The following is an 18172-nucleotide window of genomic DNA, read 5'->3' as shown; positions in this document are numbered from 1 at the left end:
AGTAAAGACCGTTACTACCTTCAACTTCTAAATGGCTTTTATTTACTATTAAATATACTAGCATAGCTTATCTAGGTAGCATATTCTTGACTAGCATCTGAAGCTTTTCACTGCTCCATAGTTTATATAGCCTGAAATATGCATTAGAACGAAGAGGAAATTTTAAGTTGTGATTTCTGAAACCAAGGACTTTAAAGTGTTTAGGTTCTTTTTTTTTTTTTTTTTTGGTACCAGGGATCAAACTCAGGTCCTTTCACTTGCACAGCAGGTGGCGAAACCACTGAGCTAAATCCCTGGCGATAACATTGTATTCAATCTCATAAAAGATTAAAAAGTAAATGGTAAAAACCACATAAATCTTACCTAAAATTATATACACACTTCCTTCTCTTCACCTCCCAATTTGGCTAAATAATAAAAGAAAGCTTTGGAAATGTACAGTGCCCAATAAAGGAGAAGCAGTTAATAGGGCATGCGTCTCCTATCAAAAGCAAGAAATAAGAAAATTTAGTCCTAAATTACCTCAGTGAAAATATCAACTGGTTCTCATCATCACACTGAGGCAGCTCTCCAACAAACAGCAATCTTTTAATAAAATGCGTTAATTTTCTACTTTAAAAATCTTGAACATTTTTAATGAGGCAATAAAACACCTTTGTCTTATTCAGTGCTTTACAAGTAAAGAGTTGGGAAAAAATGGTTTCTCCCTCTCCAGTCTCTGGTTTAATGAGGAAAAACGTGATTTATTTGTTTATTCCTTTATCAAATACTTGGTCCCTGCTCTCTGAGCTCATGGGGAAGTGGAATCGTAATAGTGAACGTATTCTGAGCATTCGCCCTGGGACAGGCACTGTGTTATGCGCCCTTCCTGCGTTTATCTCTTTAGGTTCTGGTCTAAACTCTACCCCTTGTCAACCACTCTTGCGACCTTGGGCAGTTCATTTGATTTCTTAAAACTTCAAGACCACCTGAGTTCTAAGGCCACTTAGAAGTCTACACTTTGATGATTTTATAACGGTGGCTCTAGGACAACTGTATTGTTGGAGCATGAGGTTAGCCCGGAGAGGGCTTTCTCGTCCCACAGTCTTCCATCAGGGTTAGATGAGCCGGTCAGAGCTCTCCTAATGATGGAGAAAACTGCGTCCGTGCGCTCCTTGCGGCCACTTTCTGCCCCACCCCCATTTGTTCCATTACTTAATGCCAGCCATATCCACTTCTCAGGTGGAATACTGGAGCGTTGTAATGATAATAGGCTATGAAATATATTTTTTGAAAAGCCAGAAAAAAGAATTTTGAATGTTTCACCAGAAAAATAATAAATGTTTGATCCGCTTAGTCTGATTTGAATATTACTCGATCTATATATATACTGAAATCTCACATGGTACTCCATAAATGTGTACAATTTATGCACCAAAAAGGGTGCTGGAGTTCTGCTGTGCTGTAGAAGGAACGCTTCCCCCACCCCAGTCATCTTGAATTGTACCTACCAGATAAAGAAAGGGAAGAACGGTGCTCGATCACATTGTAGACTCTCATTAGGATGTAATATTTTCGTCTGGGGATTTAGCTCAGTGGTTCCACCGCCTGCCTCACAAGAGCAAGGACTCAGGTTTGATCCCTGGTACCACAAAAAAAAAATACTGAAGGATGTAACATTTTGGTCTCGGCCATAACATTATACATGGTCAACTGTAAATGTATCATAGTCAGAATAAAAATAACAACCAGGGTAAAAATCATACTTCCTATTTCTTCTACATAATAGATTTGATAGCTGAATATATGTAAGATTATATTTGCAGATTGTATTTAAGATTACATATGGCTGATAGCTTCCTAGCATAGTGATGTGGGAGATAGAAGTTGAAATTGCTCAAGAAAGATGAAACAGTTCATGTAGATAAATGAGGTGAAGCCAGCACAAAAATGGATTAAAGCACAGTTGCACATCCTGGTCATCATCAATTCACCTGTTATATTCTAAAATGCATATTTAAGTTGTTCAAATTTCAAATGATAATATGGAATCTGTGTATTTTGACTTTTGGAATTATGCTGTTACAGTGCTAAAGATAAAGATTTTATCAGCTCATGATAAAGGCTCTCATGCTGAGGTCAATGTGAAAATTAAGAAAGTCTTAAAATCTACCAAATTAAAGATTTTACGTGGAAAGCGGACATTATATCCAGAATCATGGACAAACAGAGGCTGCACTTGTCCAATCCTCAATCCTGGTGAGCATTCAGCTTTCCTGTTTTAATACCTATGTTGACTCTGCTGATTTGCTGTTGTCTTACATTCTCTGCACCACAACTGAATAAACTCAGAAAGATGTCTCCTTTTCACTATCTGAATTCTGGAGAAAATCCAAGCGGAATTGTTTGAACTGATATCAAAAAAAATATTTCTCTTCCACGTACTCTATAAAGGTAAAATATTTCAAATCTAGCAATATAATACTTTCTATCCTAAAAGAAAAGTCTCAGATTGGTTCCAAGTGCCAGCTGCATAGAAAGGACTTTCATGAATTTATCTGCCGCTAGCTAGCATGTTATCTGAAAGCTAGGTCCTGTTACATTAGAACCTGTTCCCCAAGGAAGCTCAAATGCAAAATTCCATCTGTGCAAATAATATTGAATTCATTTTTACTATTGCATGAGAAACATCTGTTTCTCCTGGATAGAAAACAACTCTTGAGTTTTCATCATGTTGTTTTTCATTAAATGTTCACTCTGGTTTCCAATTAGCAACAGCAGGGGAAAAAATTTTAACAGAATTTTGGAGAAACTTGGAAATTTGATTTGATCAGATTTTAATCCTAAAAATGTATGGCAAGGGGAGAGACAAACCTATAAGCATAGGGGTCCCTGCCTCTGTACTCTTACAAGTGTATGTACACACTTCTTATGGGGCAAAAGCTACTTATTTCTCTGCCTCCCTCAAGAAACTTGAGGACAGGATTTATTTTTGATCATAGTATCTTCATTGCTCAGATGATGGTAACATAGCACTCACATAATAAGTTCTGTTAAAACAAATAATGATTCCAAAAAAGTCCTCTATATGCCTGCTTATGTGTTCCTGTTCATGTAGTCGGCACCTGCCTCTTAGGGGCACTGTCAAAACAGGTGCAGAATTTATATTCTGCATATAATTCCTTCTATATACAAGCTAAGAAACCACAGTTCTGGGGATTTTTTGTTTTTTGTTTTGTTTTGTTGGTACCGGGGATTGAACTCGGGTCCTTAGCTTGCGAGGCAGGCGGTGGAACCACTGAGCTAAATCCCCAGCCCCACAGTTCTGCTAATGAGAAGTCTTTTGTGGTCTTTGATTAATAAATTTGAAAGAAATAACAGGTAACAGAGAGAGTGAAAGAGAAACTAGCAATAAAATATCCCCTCAATCCAAACAATCTAAGCAGTGACACAAAGGCTTTAACTTTTCTCACCTGTTAACTAATGTCTCACTATTTTTTCTACCCCTTCAGTGTTTTATTTAAATTTTAGTAAAAGAGGAAGAAAGACCATTTTAAATCATAAAAAATGATTCCAAAGTATAAACTAAAGTAATGAGAATCTTTGATTTTGAATACAGGAACCTAAGAATCATTAAGTTTCTGTTTCCTTGTGTCAGTCCTTAGGGCTCTTCTTATAAGCACTTTTCTGCTATCTTGGCACAAGAAAAAAAAAGTCTGCTCAGTTTTTCAGTAAGACATTAAAAACAAAAGCTTTGAGCATCTGAACCACCCTCCAGGAAGTGAACTATACTTCCTAATCAGGTTTCTGAGTTCATCACAATTGAAAACATAAGTGCAATTATTCAAAGAATTCTTGAAAACATGTTTACTTGCTTTGAAGAAAAAACTGGAACCTGGAAAAGCAAAACCAGACACTCTTTCATTTTACTTTGCTTTTTCATTTTTGCAAGTTCTATAGCCAAAGGCAAAGAAAGCTGATAGGAAAATTCTGAAACTTTACATATCTGTGTGCTTCCTTTCCTACTTTCGACAAGAAGCCACCCAATTGGACAACCCTGAGAATTCATTCCTTCTTAATTTATGCACACACTGACTTATTCATCAGTCATATGTTTTAGAATACGAAGGCTAGCACCAAAATATATTTTCTTTTTCTAGGCATACAAAATTATACTGTGTCCTCAAACATGTAGCAAAGTAGATGTCAAAGCATAGAGACAGGAAAACTAAATATAAATGCTGATAAGAGATGTGAAAGAAAACATTGTTTTGCATGTTAATTTTTGGTGTAATGCTGCTCCACTGCTTATGGATTTATTCAGTATTATTTATATTAGTTTAATTTATATTTATACTTTAAATTACTGGTAAATTTCTGTAGTATTTGTTTTACCTATAGTTTCAAAGTAAATTCATTTAAAATAGTACATTTAATTTTGGATTTTTTTGTTTGTTTGTTTTTGAGACAAGGTCTCACTCTGTAGTTCAGGCTGGCCTTGAACTCACTGTGTAGCCCAGGATGACTTCAAACCTGTGATGATCCTCCTGCCTCAGCCTTCCAAGTGCTAGGATGCACTACCATGCTGGGATTGCAATTATACTTTTTAAAGAGGATTTTATTATTTTAGATATCAAATAAATAATATCAAGACTATTTTTAACTAGTCTGTTAATTAAACAGTAGGACTGTCATGCAGAAGGCAAAGCTACCCTTTAAAGAATGTAATTACCTTATAAACCATTTTACATGATGTCCTCCAGTGCTATGTCACACATTATTTTTTTAAGGCATCATTTTCCTTTTTCTCTTCTTTTGAAAACATCTTGATAGTTATTTTTAATTTTAGTGTTGTTTTTGTTTACTAATCTTTTTAATAATCTTTTTATTATTGTTAAAGTGATAAAATACACATATATTACAGAAATTTAGGGGAAATTTCTAAATTTCACATTTTTCTCCCACCCCCAGTCTCATCTCTGTTAATATCTTAGTGCACATCCTTCCAAATCCTTCTCTATTTGTGTGTATATATATATAATATATATATATATTCTTTTTTTTTTTCAGTACCAGGGATGGAACTCAGGACCTTGCGCTTGCCAGGCAGGTGCAGCACCACTGAGCTAAATCCCTGAGCCCAAACGAGAATGAAATCATAGCAGACATTCCATTCTGCAATCTGCTTTATTCAGTTAATAATCTTACCTTCAATTTTAGTTTTCATATTGCCTAATATGAAAAATTAAAATGTAAGTGCTAATAAGAGATCAGACCCTCTTCCTATTTCCCAGCTGATCCCAAAATGTCCTTTATTGCTGATTTGTCCTTGCTGGCATTCAATCCAAGATCACACCTTATATCTGGCTTTTCAGATCCTCAAGTTCCTTTTATTCTGGCATAGTCCCATTTTGAGGACTTGTTGACGAAACCAGCCCATGTTCTGTGGATTTTCCAACCTTCTGTGCTTGAACAGCTCCTCCTGGTGTTATTTAGCTTGTTCCTCTATCCCCTCTAATCTCTAAAGAAAGGTGTGACTGAGTTGAGATAAACACTTTGGCTCATGTCTTTTAGAAGCAGTGTTGTGAGCTTCTTCATGTCCAGTCACATCGGAAGACAGAGAATGTGGGTGCCTCACAGGTGTCCCCTCACTTGACCCTCAGGTCACAGTGAAGACTGTCTGATCTCACCACTGGCATCTTTGTTTTTTCTCCTGAGACTAGAAAATAATGAGTGTAGAGGTAATGAGGACTATATAAACATCTAGTTTTCCATTAGCCATTCTTTTAGTGATTTTTAGCACAAACTGATAGTCCCTTTCTGAATCCCATACTTTCATTAAGAGTTTGATGTTTTTTAAGTTCTAATTCTCTCCCTTTATTAGCTGCCATTCTATAAGGGACCTTCTCTCCCAAACTGGGCTATTACTATAAAATGCAGTTTTTATTGTAAAGCAGAATAAATGCTAAGTTCTTTCCCTTAATTTTCAATTTGCAAAGTAAGAAATGGCTTTAACAGCTGCCTGAAAAGATGACTATTTTTCTCTGAATTTTTTTTTTAGTATTATCTTGGAATTATGGATTTTTCTTGATGCAGTGTGCTTCCATGCACACAATTATAATGTTTCTTGGTGCTCAAACGATCGGACCTTTGACAATTTATAATTTGTCACAACTTATTTTTGCTACCCTCTTGTATCGTGGTGTTTTTTTTTGTTTTTTTTTTGTACCAAGGATCAAACTCAGGAACTTGTGCTTGCAAGGCAGGCGCAGTGCCTCTGAGCTAAATCCCTGGTCTCCTCCTGTGTCCATTTTAAAAGATCTGTTTTAATCTCTGAAAGCTCACCTGATTTTTAGCACAATATCTCCCAAACTCACCATATATCTGCCTGCCTGGACCTGGGATGAGCTGTTCTCCACGAAACATTGTTTTGTTTTGTTTTGTTTTGTTTTGTTTTGTTTTGTTTTGTTTTTAGTGAGACTTGTTGTTATCAGAGACCACAGTCTTATTCGCTACAGGTGTTCATTCTGACAGGGATGACATTTTTTTTCTAGGTCATTTAAGTGAACGAACAAGAAATATAAAATCATAAGTTTAAATTTATATTTTCCATTGTCTAGTGTTTTATTTAATGTTTAAGATATATGGTTCTTTATCTTATATTGGAAAGTTTTATCTTATGAATGTAATTATTTGCCTGATCCTATAATATGTTTAAATCACTTCTAATACCAAAATTGATATCATTACATTTACTGAGGAAGATTATCATTTTTAAATTAATATATAAGCAACAAGATTGCCCATTCATTTGTGTGTGTGTGTGTGTGTGTGTGTGTGTGTGTGTGTGTGTATTTGAAAAACAAAAATCTTTATTTGAAACCTGAAAAGAATTTTGAAGTACAAATACAGCACTAGATCTGGTCAAATCTCAACATTTTTTCAATGTATCAAAAACATCCTACATTCCAAAAACACGGGAATTTTATATAGGGAGTATGTGTTACTTGTATAATCCACAGCTCTCTTCCAATATGTTTCTTCATGTAGTTGCTTCACTTTCATAAAATCTTTCTTAATATGTACTGTCACACACAGCGAGTCTCCAGAATACTGATTTATCGCCGTATGTTTGGTGTCCACAGAAACCCTCGCTTCTTTTCCACAGAGGATGAGCCTCAGGGTGGCAGAGCCCAAAGTAAAAGTGCTAGGGTCAGACAGACCTGAATTTGAGTCAGGATGTGCTACTCAGTGGGAGACACTGAACAGGTTTCTTAACCTTGCTGAGCTCAGTTTCCTCATTTGTAAAAAGAAGAAAAAAACAATGCTTATTTCACAGTAAATGCACTATTGTTATCTATTACTCCCTATTTCAACCATCTACATATAAAACCATGCACCGTGAATATATGCAACTACTAACGCCACATCTCCCCCTTCAAAAAAGACCGATATTATATAAACCTGCTAACTGTATTCTCTTTTAGGTCTGGAGTACCTTGTGGCCGGACACGAGGATGTAAGAACAGGCAAATTAGTTGTGAATATGAAAAGCTTTGTCCAACACTGGAAGCCATCTCTTGGAAGAAAAGTCATGGATATTTTAAAAAGAGAGTGCAAATAGCAATCAAAGGCGGGTAGCACCTAATGGCACTTCTCCGTGTACACAACACAAACTTAATGAAAATGAGACCTCAGAAACTGAACTGGAAGTTTTTAAAGTGCCAAAATGTAAAGAAATGTTCAAATACATGGGTCTTGTCTAACCAATCTGTTCTAGACCCATGTTTAAATTCAGTTTTGCTTCATAAAGAGGAATGAGAAACCCTATCCTGATATCAGTTTTCTATGGAACTGATTCTGAAAGTCATAATTATTAGGGAGATTTTAATAGCAGCATGATATTTAGCAGCAGTCCATTAAGGGCAGTACCTCTAACGAGGACTCCTCCCAGCTTCAGCTGAGTTACTTACCTTTGATGCTACTTAAAGTACTTCGTGGGATTTTAAGGAATCCCCACCCCTATTATCAGGAAAGGTATTTCTTACAAAGAGCCTTCCCTTGGGAGCTGTGTATGAACTGTGGTCTGGAGGGTGAGATGAACTTCACGTGTGTATAGTATTTCTTTGTACAAAGCACTTTACTACCTGCCACTTGTGTTGTAAAAATTCGGAGACTGCTGCTGACAGGAAGAAAAGAAAAGGGTATGTAAGAAAACCTACTGAAACAGAGCACTGCCTCTACCTGTGGACAAAAATGACCATATAGAGGAAGTTGTTCTATTTAACTCTGAAGCCTTGGAGAAACAATGGGAGGACGCAACTTAAAAAGAGAGTATGTTTTCATGAAGTCTCAGCTTTGGGCTAGAGGTTAGATTCCACGTTACTGGCCACCCTGAAATGGTTTTAAAAACTAAACAAAAAGAGACTTTAAAATAAGGAAAAGAAATCATAAGTGTAGAAAACAATGTTTGCATAAAGGAGAGGTGGACGTTAAATTTTTTAAAAGCTCATTTATTTCCAATGCACTTGTACACATTTCAAAAATTATTGTAGACACAGAATGTGTTGTATTTTTGTGTTTAGTATTTAAACCTAAACATCAAAACAGTTTTCTTCCTTGTCTTTATTAACAGTAATGGTCATTATATATATATATATATATATATGTATATATATGTATATATATATGTATATATATATACATTAATTTTAACACAATGTATGTGATACTTCACCAAATTGCAGTTTTTCATTATTTTTCATTTTCCATGCATAACCACTATATATATAGTTTCTTTTATACTTGAATATACAAAACATGAACCACAGTGCCATAAGATTAAATTCACATACAGAACATATTTCTTTCCTGAGGTCCTGTGGACTTGCTATATATATATATATATATATATATATATGTGGCTTTGTTAATTTGTTTTTATATTTCATATATGTAATAAAGGAATATGATCTCCTGATTTTTGTCGCATTTCCTGATCAACTCTTTCAATGATGCTGAAAATTAACTTCTCTTAATGAGGGAACTTAAATCTAATTTCTTAAATTTAAAAAAACTTCAGAATAAAAAGGGACCAGAGTAGAAGGTAATTGAAATGGATTTAGTTTCTGTAGCACTTGGACATCAACTTTTTTTTCATCAGGTGTATTGCCATTTTTATATTAAAATTATCTAACTAATTTTAAAAGTTCATTGTTGACAATACAGAAAAAGTATAATGAGAAAAAATATTTATACTCCATTTACATTCTTTTAATGACTTAGTATTTTAGTGTTCAGACATAGGCTGTTTTCTATGCCTATGCATACCTTTTAAGTAATTGGAATTATGTTATCCATACTGCTAATGAAATCTTTTTTTCCAACTGTAGCATATCTCTAAGCATCTTATCTATTCCTGTCTTATCTTGTACATGAAACATTAGTTGAGTTACAATTAACAAAAAACTTATAAAGCAAATTGGTAAGTATATCATACCAAGAAAGTATCTTACATACATCAGATATATGATTTTCCATTTCACTTTGTTTAAAATAATTATTGCTCATTAAGAGAAGAGTACAAATAGTGGGTATTTTTCAAAAGAGTAAAAATGTCCATAAAGAATTAAGTGGAAAAATATTTCAGAATAGTACATAATTAGCCCCCAACCCAAAGCACATTTATTGTATATATAGTGTTTTGAAAGTTCTGAACAGATAGACAGATTGTAGCAGTATTTGCCCCTGTAAAGGAAAAAGGGAGATTTTGCTTTTTTTATTTTATATACATCTGTATTGCTTGATTTTCACTGATCATGAAGTACTTTTGTAATATTTGTTCAATAATTAAAATTGTTTTTAATGTTCAAGTAAAATACTAAAAGTTTAATTTTATCCAGTTGACCAACTGTTGGGCTTCCTAGTCCCATTACGGTTTTAATATTAAATGTTCTCCCAGACTCTCTGTGTTAAAGACTTGGTGACCAACCTGTGGTGCTATTGGTGGTAAAGTCTTCAGGATGGGGGCCAAGTGGGAGGAAGTGACATCATGGGAGCACACCTTGAAGGAGCTATGGGAATCCTGGCCCCTTCCTGTCTCTATCTCTTTGCTTCCTGGCCACCATGAGGTAAACAGCTTTTCTCCACCATATACTCATACCATGATGCTCTGCTTTGCCACAGGCCCAAATGACCAAGAATTGAAACCTCTGAAATAAATCTTTCCTCCTTTAAGTTGTTGATCCTTAGGTATCTTTCACAGTGATGGGAAGTTCCTCTGAAACTAGAATCGTCTTCCTTACAGTTGCTCTTTCAAGCACTCTTTTTGCAACTTAAAAAAAAAAAGATCACTGTTAAAATCGTTTCTTAAGGTCTTGATTCTCAAATCACTTTCAGCCTTTCCACCACACCTTTAAACTTCTATGAGTATCTTTTGGCTTCCAGGGTCCAAAAAATCGCAAGAAAAGGAAAGAAAGGAAACTGTTCATCAATTGTAGAAGTAAACAACATGACATAGTGTGACCTAGGCTCCTTGTGACCCATTCCCATTCCATCATCCCTCATCCTGCCATGCTTCTCTGTGTACTTTCTGCTCCTCGGCATCTTTCAAAATAACCACCTCAGTACTCAGGCAACAGAGCCAAACAAAACTTCCATCTATGGCTCTGCATGAAGCCAAACACTTCCTTCAGGAGCTGCTGGGAAAGTGTCTGCCCCTAGAGCTTTGTTCCGTGTACCACTGGGCTTTATGAGTCAGCAGAGTTGCGTAATGGCCACATACCTAATTCCACCATGTGCCTGAGGTCAGCACAGCCTCAGCCCTCCCCTTACATCATTTTCCCTGTAGAGGAATGTTGCTAATATTTATTTTTTGATGCAATGGAAATTTTCAATAACAGCCCAATCTTTTAATAGTGTCCACTCCAGGAGGTCAGATCTGTAGGGATGTGACCACAAGTCCAAAAGCCATGTCCAGCTGGCTCTATTAAACAGGGATCAAGCCCCGGGATGGGTAAACATGGGACATGTTAGGGTTAGATTCTTGCAAAACAAATCCTTTTCGAAATGACCAGACACTTAGCAACTCGGAGGGGTGGGAAAAAAGGGCTTGAAAACGTCCTGTGCTGGCGGGTCCTCGCCACTCCCCCGGAATGCCTGAGAACAAGAAGGGCGAGCATGCTGCTGCCCACGTCTGTCACAGTCCTGAGGACTGAATTGCTTTTGTGTGCATTGTTTCAGTGATAAGCAGCCATCCCCTAACCTAACCTTATCAAAGAGCCAGTTGCTCAGGACTTATTTCCCACAGTTTAGAAGGAAAATATTTATGAACAACCTCAATTTTGCAAGGGAGATTGGTAAGATAAAAATGGAACAGAAGCAAAGGGTGTGCCCCGCATGACTGATGGTTTGTTTTTTAATCAGTCTCCCAAAGAAGCATGTGTCGGAAAACTACTTCAAACATGATCCCCTGGTCCCTGTGTTCTTACATTTTCACCCAAGGAATCTGAACATTTCTCTACTTTTCAGGTGTCAGTGACTGTGTTTGAAATTGCAATTTTTTAAAAGGACACATTCTCAGATTTATAATTAGCCCATTCACATGTGCAGAAAAACTGAAACTGCAGAGTGCTGTCACAGGAAAAAAGCAAATATGCAGAGCCAAATAGATATTTCTAAAATGTGAGACATGTTAGCATTAGTAAATGCTTGAATTCATGTCTAGTTTCTTACTATTTGTGTGTGTGTGTGCGTTGTTTGTGTTGTGTGAGTGTATATGTGGTACCAGAGATAGAACCAGAAGCACTCTACCACTGAGCTACACCCCCAGCCTTGTTTATTTGTTTGTTTGTGTTTGTCTGTTTAGGGAGACAGGGTCTAGCTAAGTTGCCTAGGCTGGCCTTGAACTTGCCATCCTCCTGCCTCAGCCTCCTGATTACCTGACATTATAGGTGTCCACAACCATCCCCAGTTCTCTAGTTTAGTATGTAGACACACCGTGTTTCCAAATGTGATCAGCAGAATGAATTACAGTACTAGTAAGTTAGTAATGGTTTATAAATTCAAGCATGCCCAAGATTTTTTAGGGATAATCAAATCACAGTGTACTCAGCCCAGCAAGCACAATGGCATACATATAATCCCAGCTGCTCAGGAGGCTGAGGCAGAAGGCTTGAGCCTAGGAGTTCAAGACCAGCCTGGGCAATATAGCAAGACCCTGTCTCAAAAAATAAAAATAAGGGGGTGAGGATGGTAGGTCAGATAATGTAGTTAGTGGCAGGACACTTGTCTAGCATGCATACTAGTATACCCATCTGAAAATGAGAGACCAACAGCCAGACAAGAAATCTTGCTTCTCAGAAAGGAAAACATCACTGTTGGAAAATTTTCACAGTATCAGTTAAGTGATCTACTCAGAACTCCTGGATGTCACCAAGGATTTCAAACTTGGTGAATAAAATAAGAAAAATAACAACAATAAGAAACAATAATTTCATCTTTAACAAGCGAGGCACTTTTCTAAGTGCTTCACATGTGTTATTCTCATTCCATTCTCCTTGGCACCTAAGGTTTGTGCTATTATTATTTCCATTTCCCAGATTAGGAAACTGAGGCACAGAGAGAGTAAATTGTTCAAGGAAACTCCACTGAAAATTGAGAAGCCTGGATTTGAACCCAAGCATCCTAACTCACAGAATTCATATCGTGACCACCAAGTAGGGACTCTGGTGTTCAGAAAGGGGTCCACAGAACAAAGTGCCAACTGCATCGTTGTCCCCGCTGGTGTTATTTGTGGATCCTACTTGAAAGAAGAGCAATGAAGGTCACCATTTCTCCCAGGCTTCCTTCTTCATACTCTGAATTATAATGCATTCTAATATTCTATTCTGTGATTACATAATTTTCCACTCTTTCTCATGGTTACATTGCCACAAGGGTAATGGTATTTGACATACTTGACACTGAGATGTAATGGTAAGAGTCTCTTCTTTTACCTTCACTCTTCGCCTCTTGGTCTGGTTTTCTAAGGTCCATTTGGGCAGAAGATCTGCTTTTGCATTCAGCCCTACTGACCCTGAATGAGGTACTGTGAAGTTCAAGTACCTTCCAAATCAATTCTCTCAGCTCCAGCTTGTGCCGCGTGGAGAAATTCTGCTGTAAGATGAATGAGAAGGAATAATACCAGAGACCCGGGAACAAGAAAAAACGGAGAATGCCCGCACTGTGTCAACCAAGGAGGCAGGAAACAAAGGATGAGAGAGAACAAAGGCAAGCAACAGCTAGGCACAGAACCACATGGTTTGTTGTAGTGTAAGAACATGCAAAACATTTCAAAGAATATACTCAGTTAACCAATTCTTCCATTGCTAGATGTCATGATCTATATCATGTATTTCTGAATATTTATTCCAAATTTTTTTCATTTAATTTTTTTACTGTTAGTTGTGTTTAAAGAACCAGAAAATCCATAGAAATACAATAATACAGAAATCTCAGATGATGGTAATTAGGAAAACAATTTGTTTTACTAAATATTGAAATAGAAGTTTTATCTCTTTACAGAGTAACCAGTCAACAAAATATTGAAAATCGGGCCACATTGCGTAAAAATCTTTTTCAGCGAAATGTCCATCACAATAATGCTTCTCTCTTTTGTCCTCATTATTTGCTAGGAGCTATGCTAACCTTTCCACAGCTCCCAGGCCTAACACAAGAGCCTTGTAAAGCCAGTGCTATTATTAGGTTACAACTCAGGGCTGGCGGGGGTAAAGAACTTATCCAAGGTCACAAAGGAAGTAGGCAGCAAAACCCTCACTTACCTGCCTTTAGAATTTAAACTTTTTACCTCTGTGCTCTAGCAAAGCCTTTAAATTTTGAAACAGTATACATCAAAATCAACAGACATGGTTTTTGAGATAAAAAAATTTTTTTTTTTGGCACCAGGGATCGAACTCGGGACCTTGCGCTTGTGAGGCAGACTAAATCCCCAGCGCTGAAAATATTTTATTAGCCCATGTTTGCAGTACACAGCATTTACATTCCTTGTGTGGAGCTGGCACGTGCTCTAGACACATCTTCATCCTTCTTTCCTCCCCCTTCCCTCCCCTCTCCCTCCCTCTATCTCTTGACCCCCTTCCCATTTGAGAAAGATCTATCTCCCTACTGCCTATCATCTGTCTTTTATTTTGCTCTTCATTTATAATTTGGGTTCTTTCTTAATACAGAGCCCCAGGCCTCTCCCTCGGAATGTCTTTTCAAAGTGCTGGGTGGGGGGCTGGGGAGAAATATGTTCACAACACACACCAGTGTGGACGCTGGTACAGGTAGCATCCAGACAAGACTTCAGGAGGCCCTGCTCTAGACAGTCCTGTAGAAGTGTGGAGACGGTCACAGAATGAGTCACTGGTTCTGTCTCTGCAACTGTATCTCCCTCTGGTCATAAACCTCCTTGGCCTTGAGGACCTCAGGGTAGTGGAAATGGGAAAATAAGAGGAGAGCCCGCTAGCGATTCTGCACTCTTACTTCTAACCTGGTATTAATCACATTGTGAAATACCTACATGTACCTGTGATAGCTTCGCTCCCCAGTTCACCTTGGGAAGTCTTCTCCCCTGTGCACTTTGGCTGCATACTGCTCAGAGTCCCACTAGGGTTTTACTGGGTAAAAGTCTAAACTACCAGCTTTGCCTGTAGCCTTGAACAGTACACCGGGCTGTCAGGATGCTGCTTCTACTCTTGACCAAGGCAGTGACAGATCGGTAAGGTAAATCATCCTGAAAGGATATTTTTCCAATCATCCTGAAGGGATATTTTTCCATTTTCCCGCTTCCAACTTCCAGGTAACACAGCACTTTATGCACCCAAAGCTGCTATGCGTGTCTGCAGAGAACTTTTGATGGGCGATTCTAATTGCAGAACTCAGCACTGGAGGCAGACAGGTGGAGGAGGTATTTTTGGTCAGGCGCCCCTCTCAGTGTCTCATGAATCAGGCCACCTGGGCAGCTTCCTGACTTCCCTTTGGGCAGTGCTAGTGCCACTCACACTCCCTGGGGAACCCTCCAAGGCTTCAGTGAGGAGAAAGGTGAATGAGACACAACAGTGGATGGAACAGCATGGAGACCACTCAAGTGACTACAGAGATGTGGGTCCCAGACACAGGTGCCAGTAACCACACAGATGCTACGCTTTTCTTCTGCATTCTTGTAAATGAGGAATAAAACAGGATAAACTCTGCTTTGATAGGCATGGGGGCAGGGGAAGAAATGAACACAACTTGGATCACAGTAAACAGAATTCCGTGAGATCAGAAACGCCACTGTCACACGAACACTTTCCAACCCAGACTTCAGTGACCTTCAGCGACTGACACAGCTTTGATAACAACTGAGAATACAAAACTGGATATTTTTATCAGCCTGTTCTCTGCTTCTGATAAATGTTATACTGAACCTTTTGAACCCAAAATACAGTGAATACATTTTTTAAAAACAGGATTTACAAGGTCACTTCATTTGCATCCCCTCAACCCCAAATGCCTCAGAAAGAAGACTAAGTTTAGGAAAGCTTCCCTCAAGTTTTCACTGGACCCTAGCTATTATCCTTCTAGGACTGGATAAAGGCTATTTGAGGGATGTTTAAAGCCTCACATATTGGCCATGGCTGATTTTTCAGGATTCAATAAACTTTATGAAAGATGTTTTCCTTTTTAAGACAGAAAATGAAATAATACATGTGCAAGAACAAAACAACAAATAGCCTACAACCTGAGGAGTGATTTAAAATCTGTTTTTGTGGCAGTAAGTACATGTTTGCCTTTTCTAACTCTCCCACGGAATTGGTCCCTGCTTACATTCCCTTATCAAAGCTCTGGAATTTAGGGAAGGGTGGCAGAAAGGTCAGCAGGTTCGGAGTCCCCAGCACTGTCACATCCAGGATCTCAGTGAGTCCTCCTTTTGAAGTAGATATTACCATCTTTTCATGGATGAGGAACATGAGATTAAGAGGAGTAAAGTAACCTGCCCAAGGCCACAGCTATTAACTAGTAAAGGCAAGTTTTCCAAACTTGGAGACCACCTGATCCCAAATCCTAAGCGCTTTCAACCACAGAATGCTGCTGAAAGCTCCCCACTTCCTTCTCGGGTCACGTCTGGGATGGCAGATCATCCATTCATTTCACACGATGTCTTAGGCCCCTCCTGGGTGATAGTTGCAGTCCCAGGTTCTGAGGACGTAGCAATGAACAACACAAAACCCCTGTTCTCACAGAGCAGTTGTGGGGCCTTCAGAAGGGACCTACAGTTGAACCCCGTGCTTTCTCCCCATTGTAGGCCATATTTATGAAGTCTTCAATGCCTGAAATGTTTTACGAGAAATACTGTTTCCATCATTAAAAGGCCAATGCAATACAATAGATCCGGTCATCTGGAACTGAATGCCATCCCCTTCGCCCACCCCAAATATTTGAAAGCAATAAATGGCTAAGTCCTCCGGAATGGAGAGCCGTTCTAACTGCACGGTGGCCCCAAAGCAAGGGCTCTTGAGTTAGGCCCAGTGCCTGGAGGGAAGCAGCAGAATCCCACTGTCCCTTGGGAGCAGCCAAGGTCCTGCTTTCCTGTGGGCCTTGAGGATTCATGACAGCCCTGTCTGATCCCCTGAGTGAGAAGGTCAGGGTTCCCCATCTGCCCAAGCCAGACAGCACTGGCCGGCTGTGTTCCACAATCCCCCTTGGGCTCTGCTGTCCCCAGTGTGGTAGCTGGGGAAGATTCCCTTGCTTCTGTGAGAAGTAACTGTGACCATAATAGAAAAGAAATTCTAGGCATTCTTTCAAGCCATTGCGAGGAACCAGCACATTCCAGCCGAGAAAGAATTCGAGTCCTCCACTCGTGTCAAAGAGCCAGCACTGTCCTGTTTGCACCGTACATTTAATAGACCGAAGCCTAATGATTAACTCTATAAATTCTTTGCCTGACTTTTCCCCCCTGTACTGGGGATTACACTCAGAGTCTTCATACCTTTTTAGTTTTTGAGATAGGATCTTGCTAAATTGCCCAGGTGAGATTCAAACTTGCAATCCTCCAACCTCAGCCACCCAGAGTGCAGGGATTACGAGCATACACAACCACACCCAGCTCTCTATGCCTTATTTTTCATGAACTGCAAGCCGATTATATAGGGAGGGCAACCTGGGATTCAGTGAATTATCCTCAGGCTTGGGCAACGACAGATTACAGAGGTTTGAGGACTTTCAGCATTAGGTAAATACTGCTGTTCCAGGGCGTTCAGCCAATCATTTGTGACCTGGACATTGCTTTAGAATATTTTATTCCTTAGGCTTTGAAAATCCACATCCATAACTATGTATGGCTGTCGCCAAGGGAAGCATTCACTCTTGCCAGGATCCAGAAAGCCAAATGTTCTTGGGTCTCTTTCTAGACCCAAAGGGCATCCTCCATCCAAATCACCCCTTTTCCAATCACCCCTGAAACTCTGCTCACCTGTGAGACTGTTTAAGAAGATTAGCTCTGTGCTTACGCCTCATCTTCTTTGCCTGTTTCTTCCTCTATGGAGAAAGGGAGAATAAAAATAAAAACCAAAGAAGGGGCAGCAGGAGGAGAAACGACAAACCTACAAACAAATCGGTAAAGTAATTTCAAATTGTTTTAAACACTGCAAAGGAAATAAGGCTTCACTCATGGAAGGAGGCTTCTCTGAAGAGGTGATAGTGGAGCTGGTGAGCATACAGGGAGAAAGCAGCAGCCACGGGAATGGATGGAGAAAAGCATTCTGGTAAAAGGAACAGGAAGTGGGTGCCCCAATCCGGAACAAGCTGGAAGTGTTTGCAGTGCACCCAGCAAGAGGACCAGTGAGACTGACAGGGTCAGAACACGGGAGCCTTGTGAGAGCTTGGAACTTATTCCAGACAATGATGAGTAGAAGCTGAGGAAGAGGCAGGACCTGAGCTACTCTTCTAATGCTTCCCAAGCCATTCTGAGGAGACAGAGAAAAGTGGCTGTATTTACATACAGGGCTCTGAGATTTGCTAGTAGGTTAAATGTGGAAGGTGAGAGAAAGGCAAATCAAGAATGACCCCTAGTTGGATATGGCCATGCACACCTATAAAACCAGCTGCTTGGGAAGATGAGGCAGGAGGATCACAAGTTTGAGGCCCACCTGGGCAATTTAGTGAGAGCTCA

At 38.9% G+C, this 18172-nt stretch overlaps 1 protein-coding gene and 1 long non-coding RNA gene across 2 annotated transcripts in view; one reads left to right on the top strand and one right to left on the bottom strand.

The window, feature by feature from the left end:
- Window positions 1–9869, top strand: part of Ntn4 (netrin 4) — a 118637-nt gene extending 108768 nt beyond the window's left edge. Inside the window, exons 9-10 of the mRNA XM_004844920.3 lie at window positions 2068–2238; window positions 7467–9869. Coding sequence (XP_004844977.1) covers window positions 2068–2238; window positions 7467–7603 — 308 coding nt within the window. The 3' untranslated portion in view covers window positions 7604–9869. The remainder of the gene's footprint in view (window positions 1–2067; window positions 2239–7466) is intronic.
- Window positions 9601–17835, bottom strand: LOC147823587 (uncharacterized). The gene is made up of 2 exons (XR_015443544.1): window positions 17474–17835; window positions 9601–13134 (listed from the first exon to the last, which is right to left on the bottom strand). It is a non-coding gene; the product is annotated as an uncharacterized LOC147823587 (long non-coding RNA).
- Window positions 17836–18172: the final 337 nt, after the last annotated feature.

The sequence above is a fragment of the Heterocephalus glaber genome, unplaced genomic scaffold (assembly GCF_053883595.1).
Source record: "Heterocephalus glaber isolate CG9 unplaced genomic scaffold, H.glaber_assembly_v1.0 deba00001572, whole genome shotgun sequence".
Lineage (NCBI taxonomy): Eukaryota > Metazoa > Chordata > Mammalia > Rodentia > Bathyergidae > Heterocephalus > Heterocephalus glaber.
The sequence above is the reverse complement of the archived record's forward strand: the minus strand, read 5'-3'. Positions and strand labels throughout refer to the sequence as shown.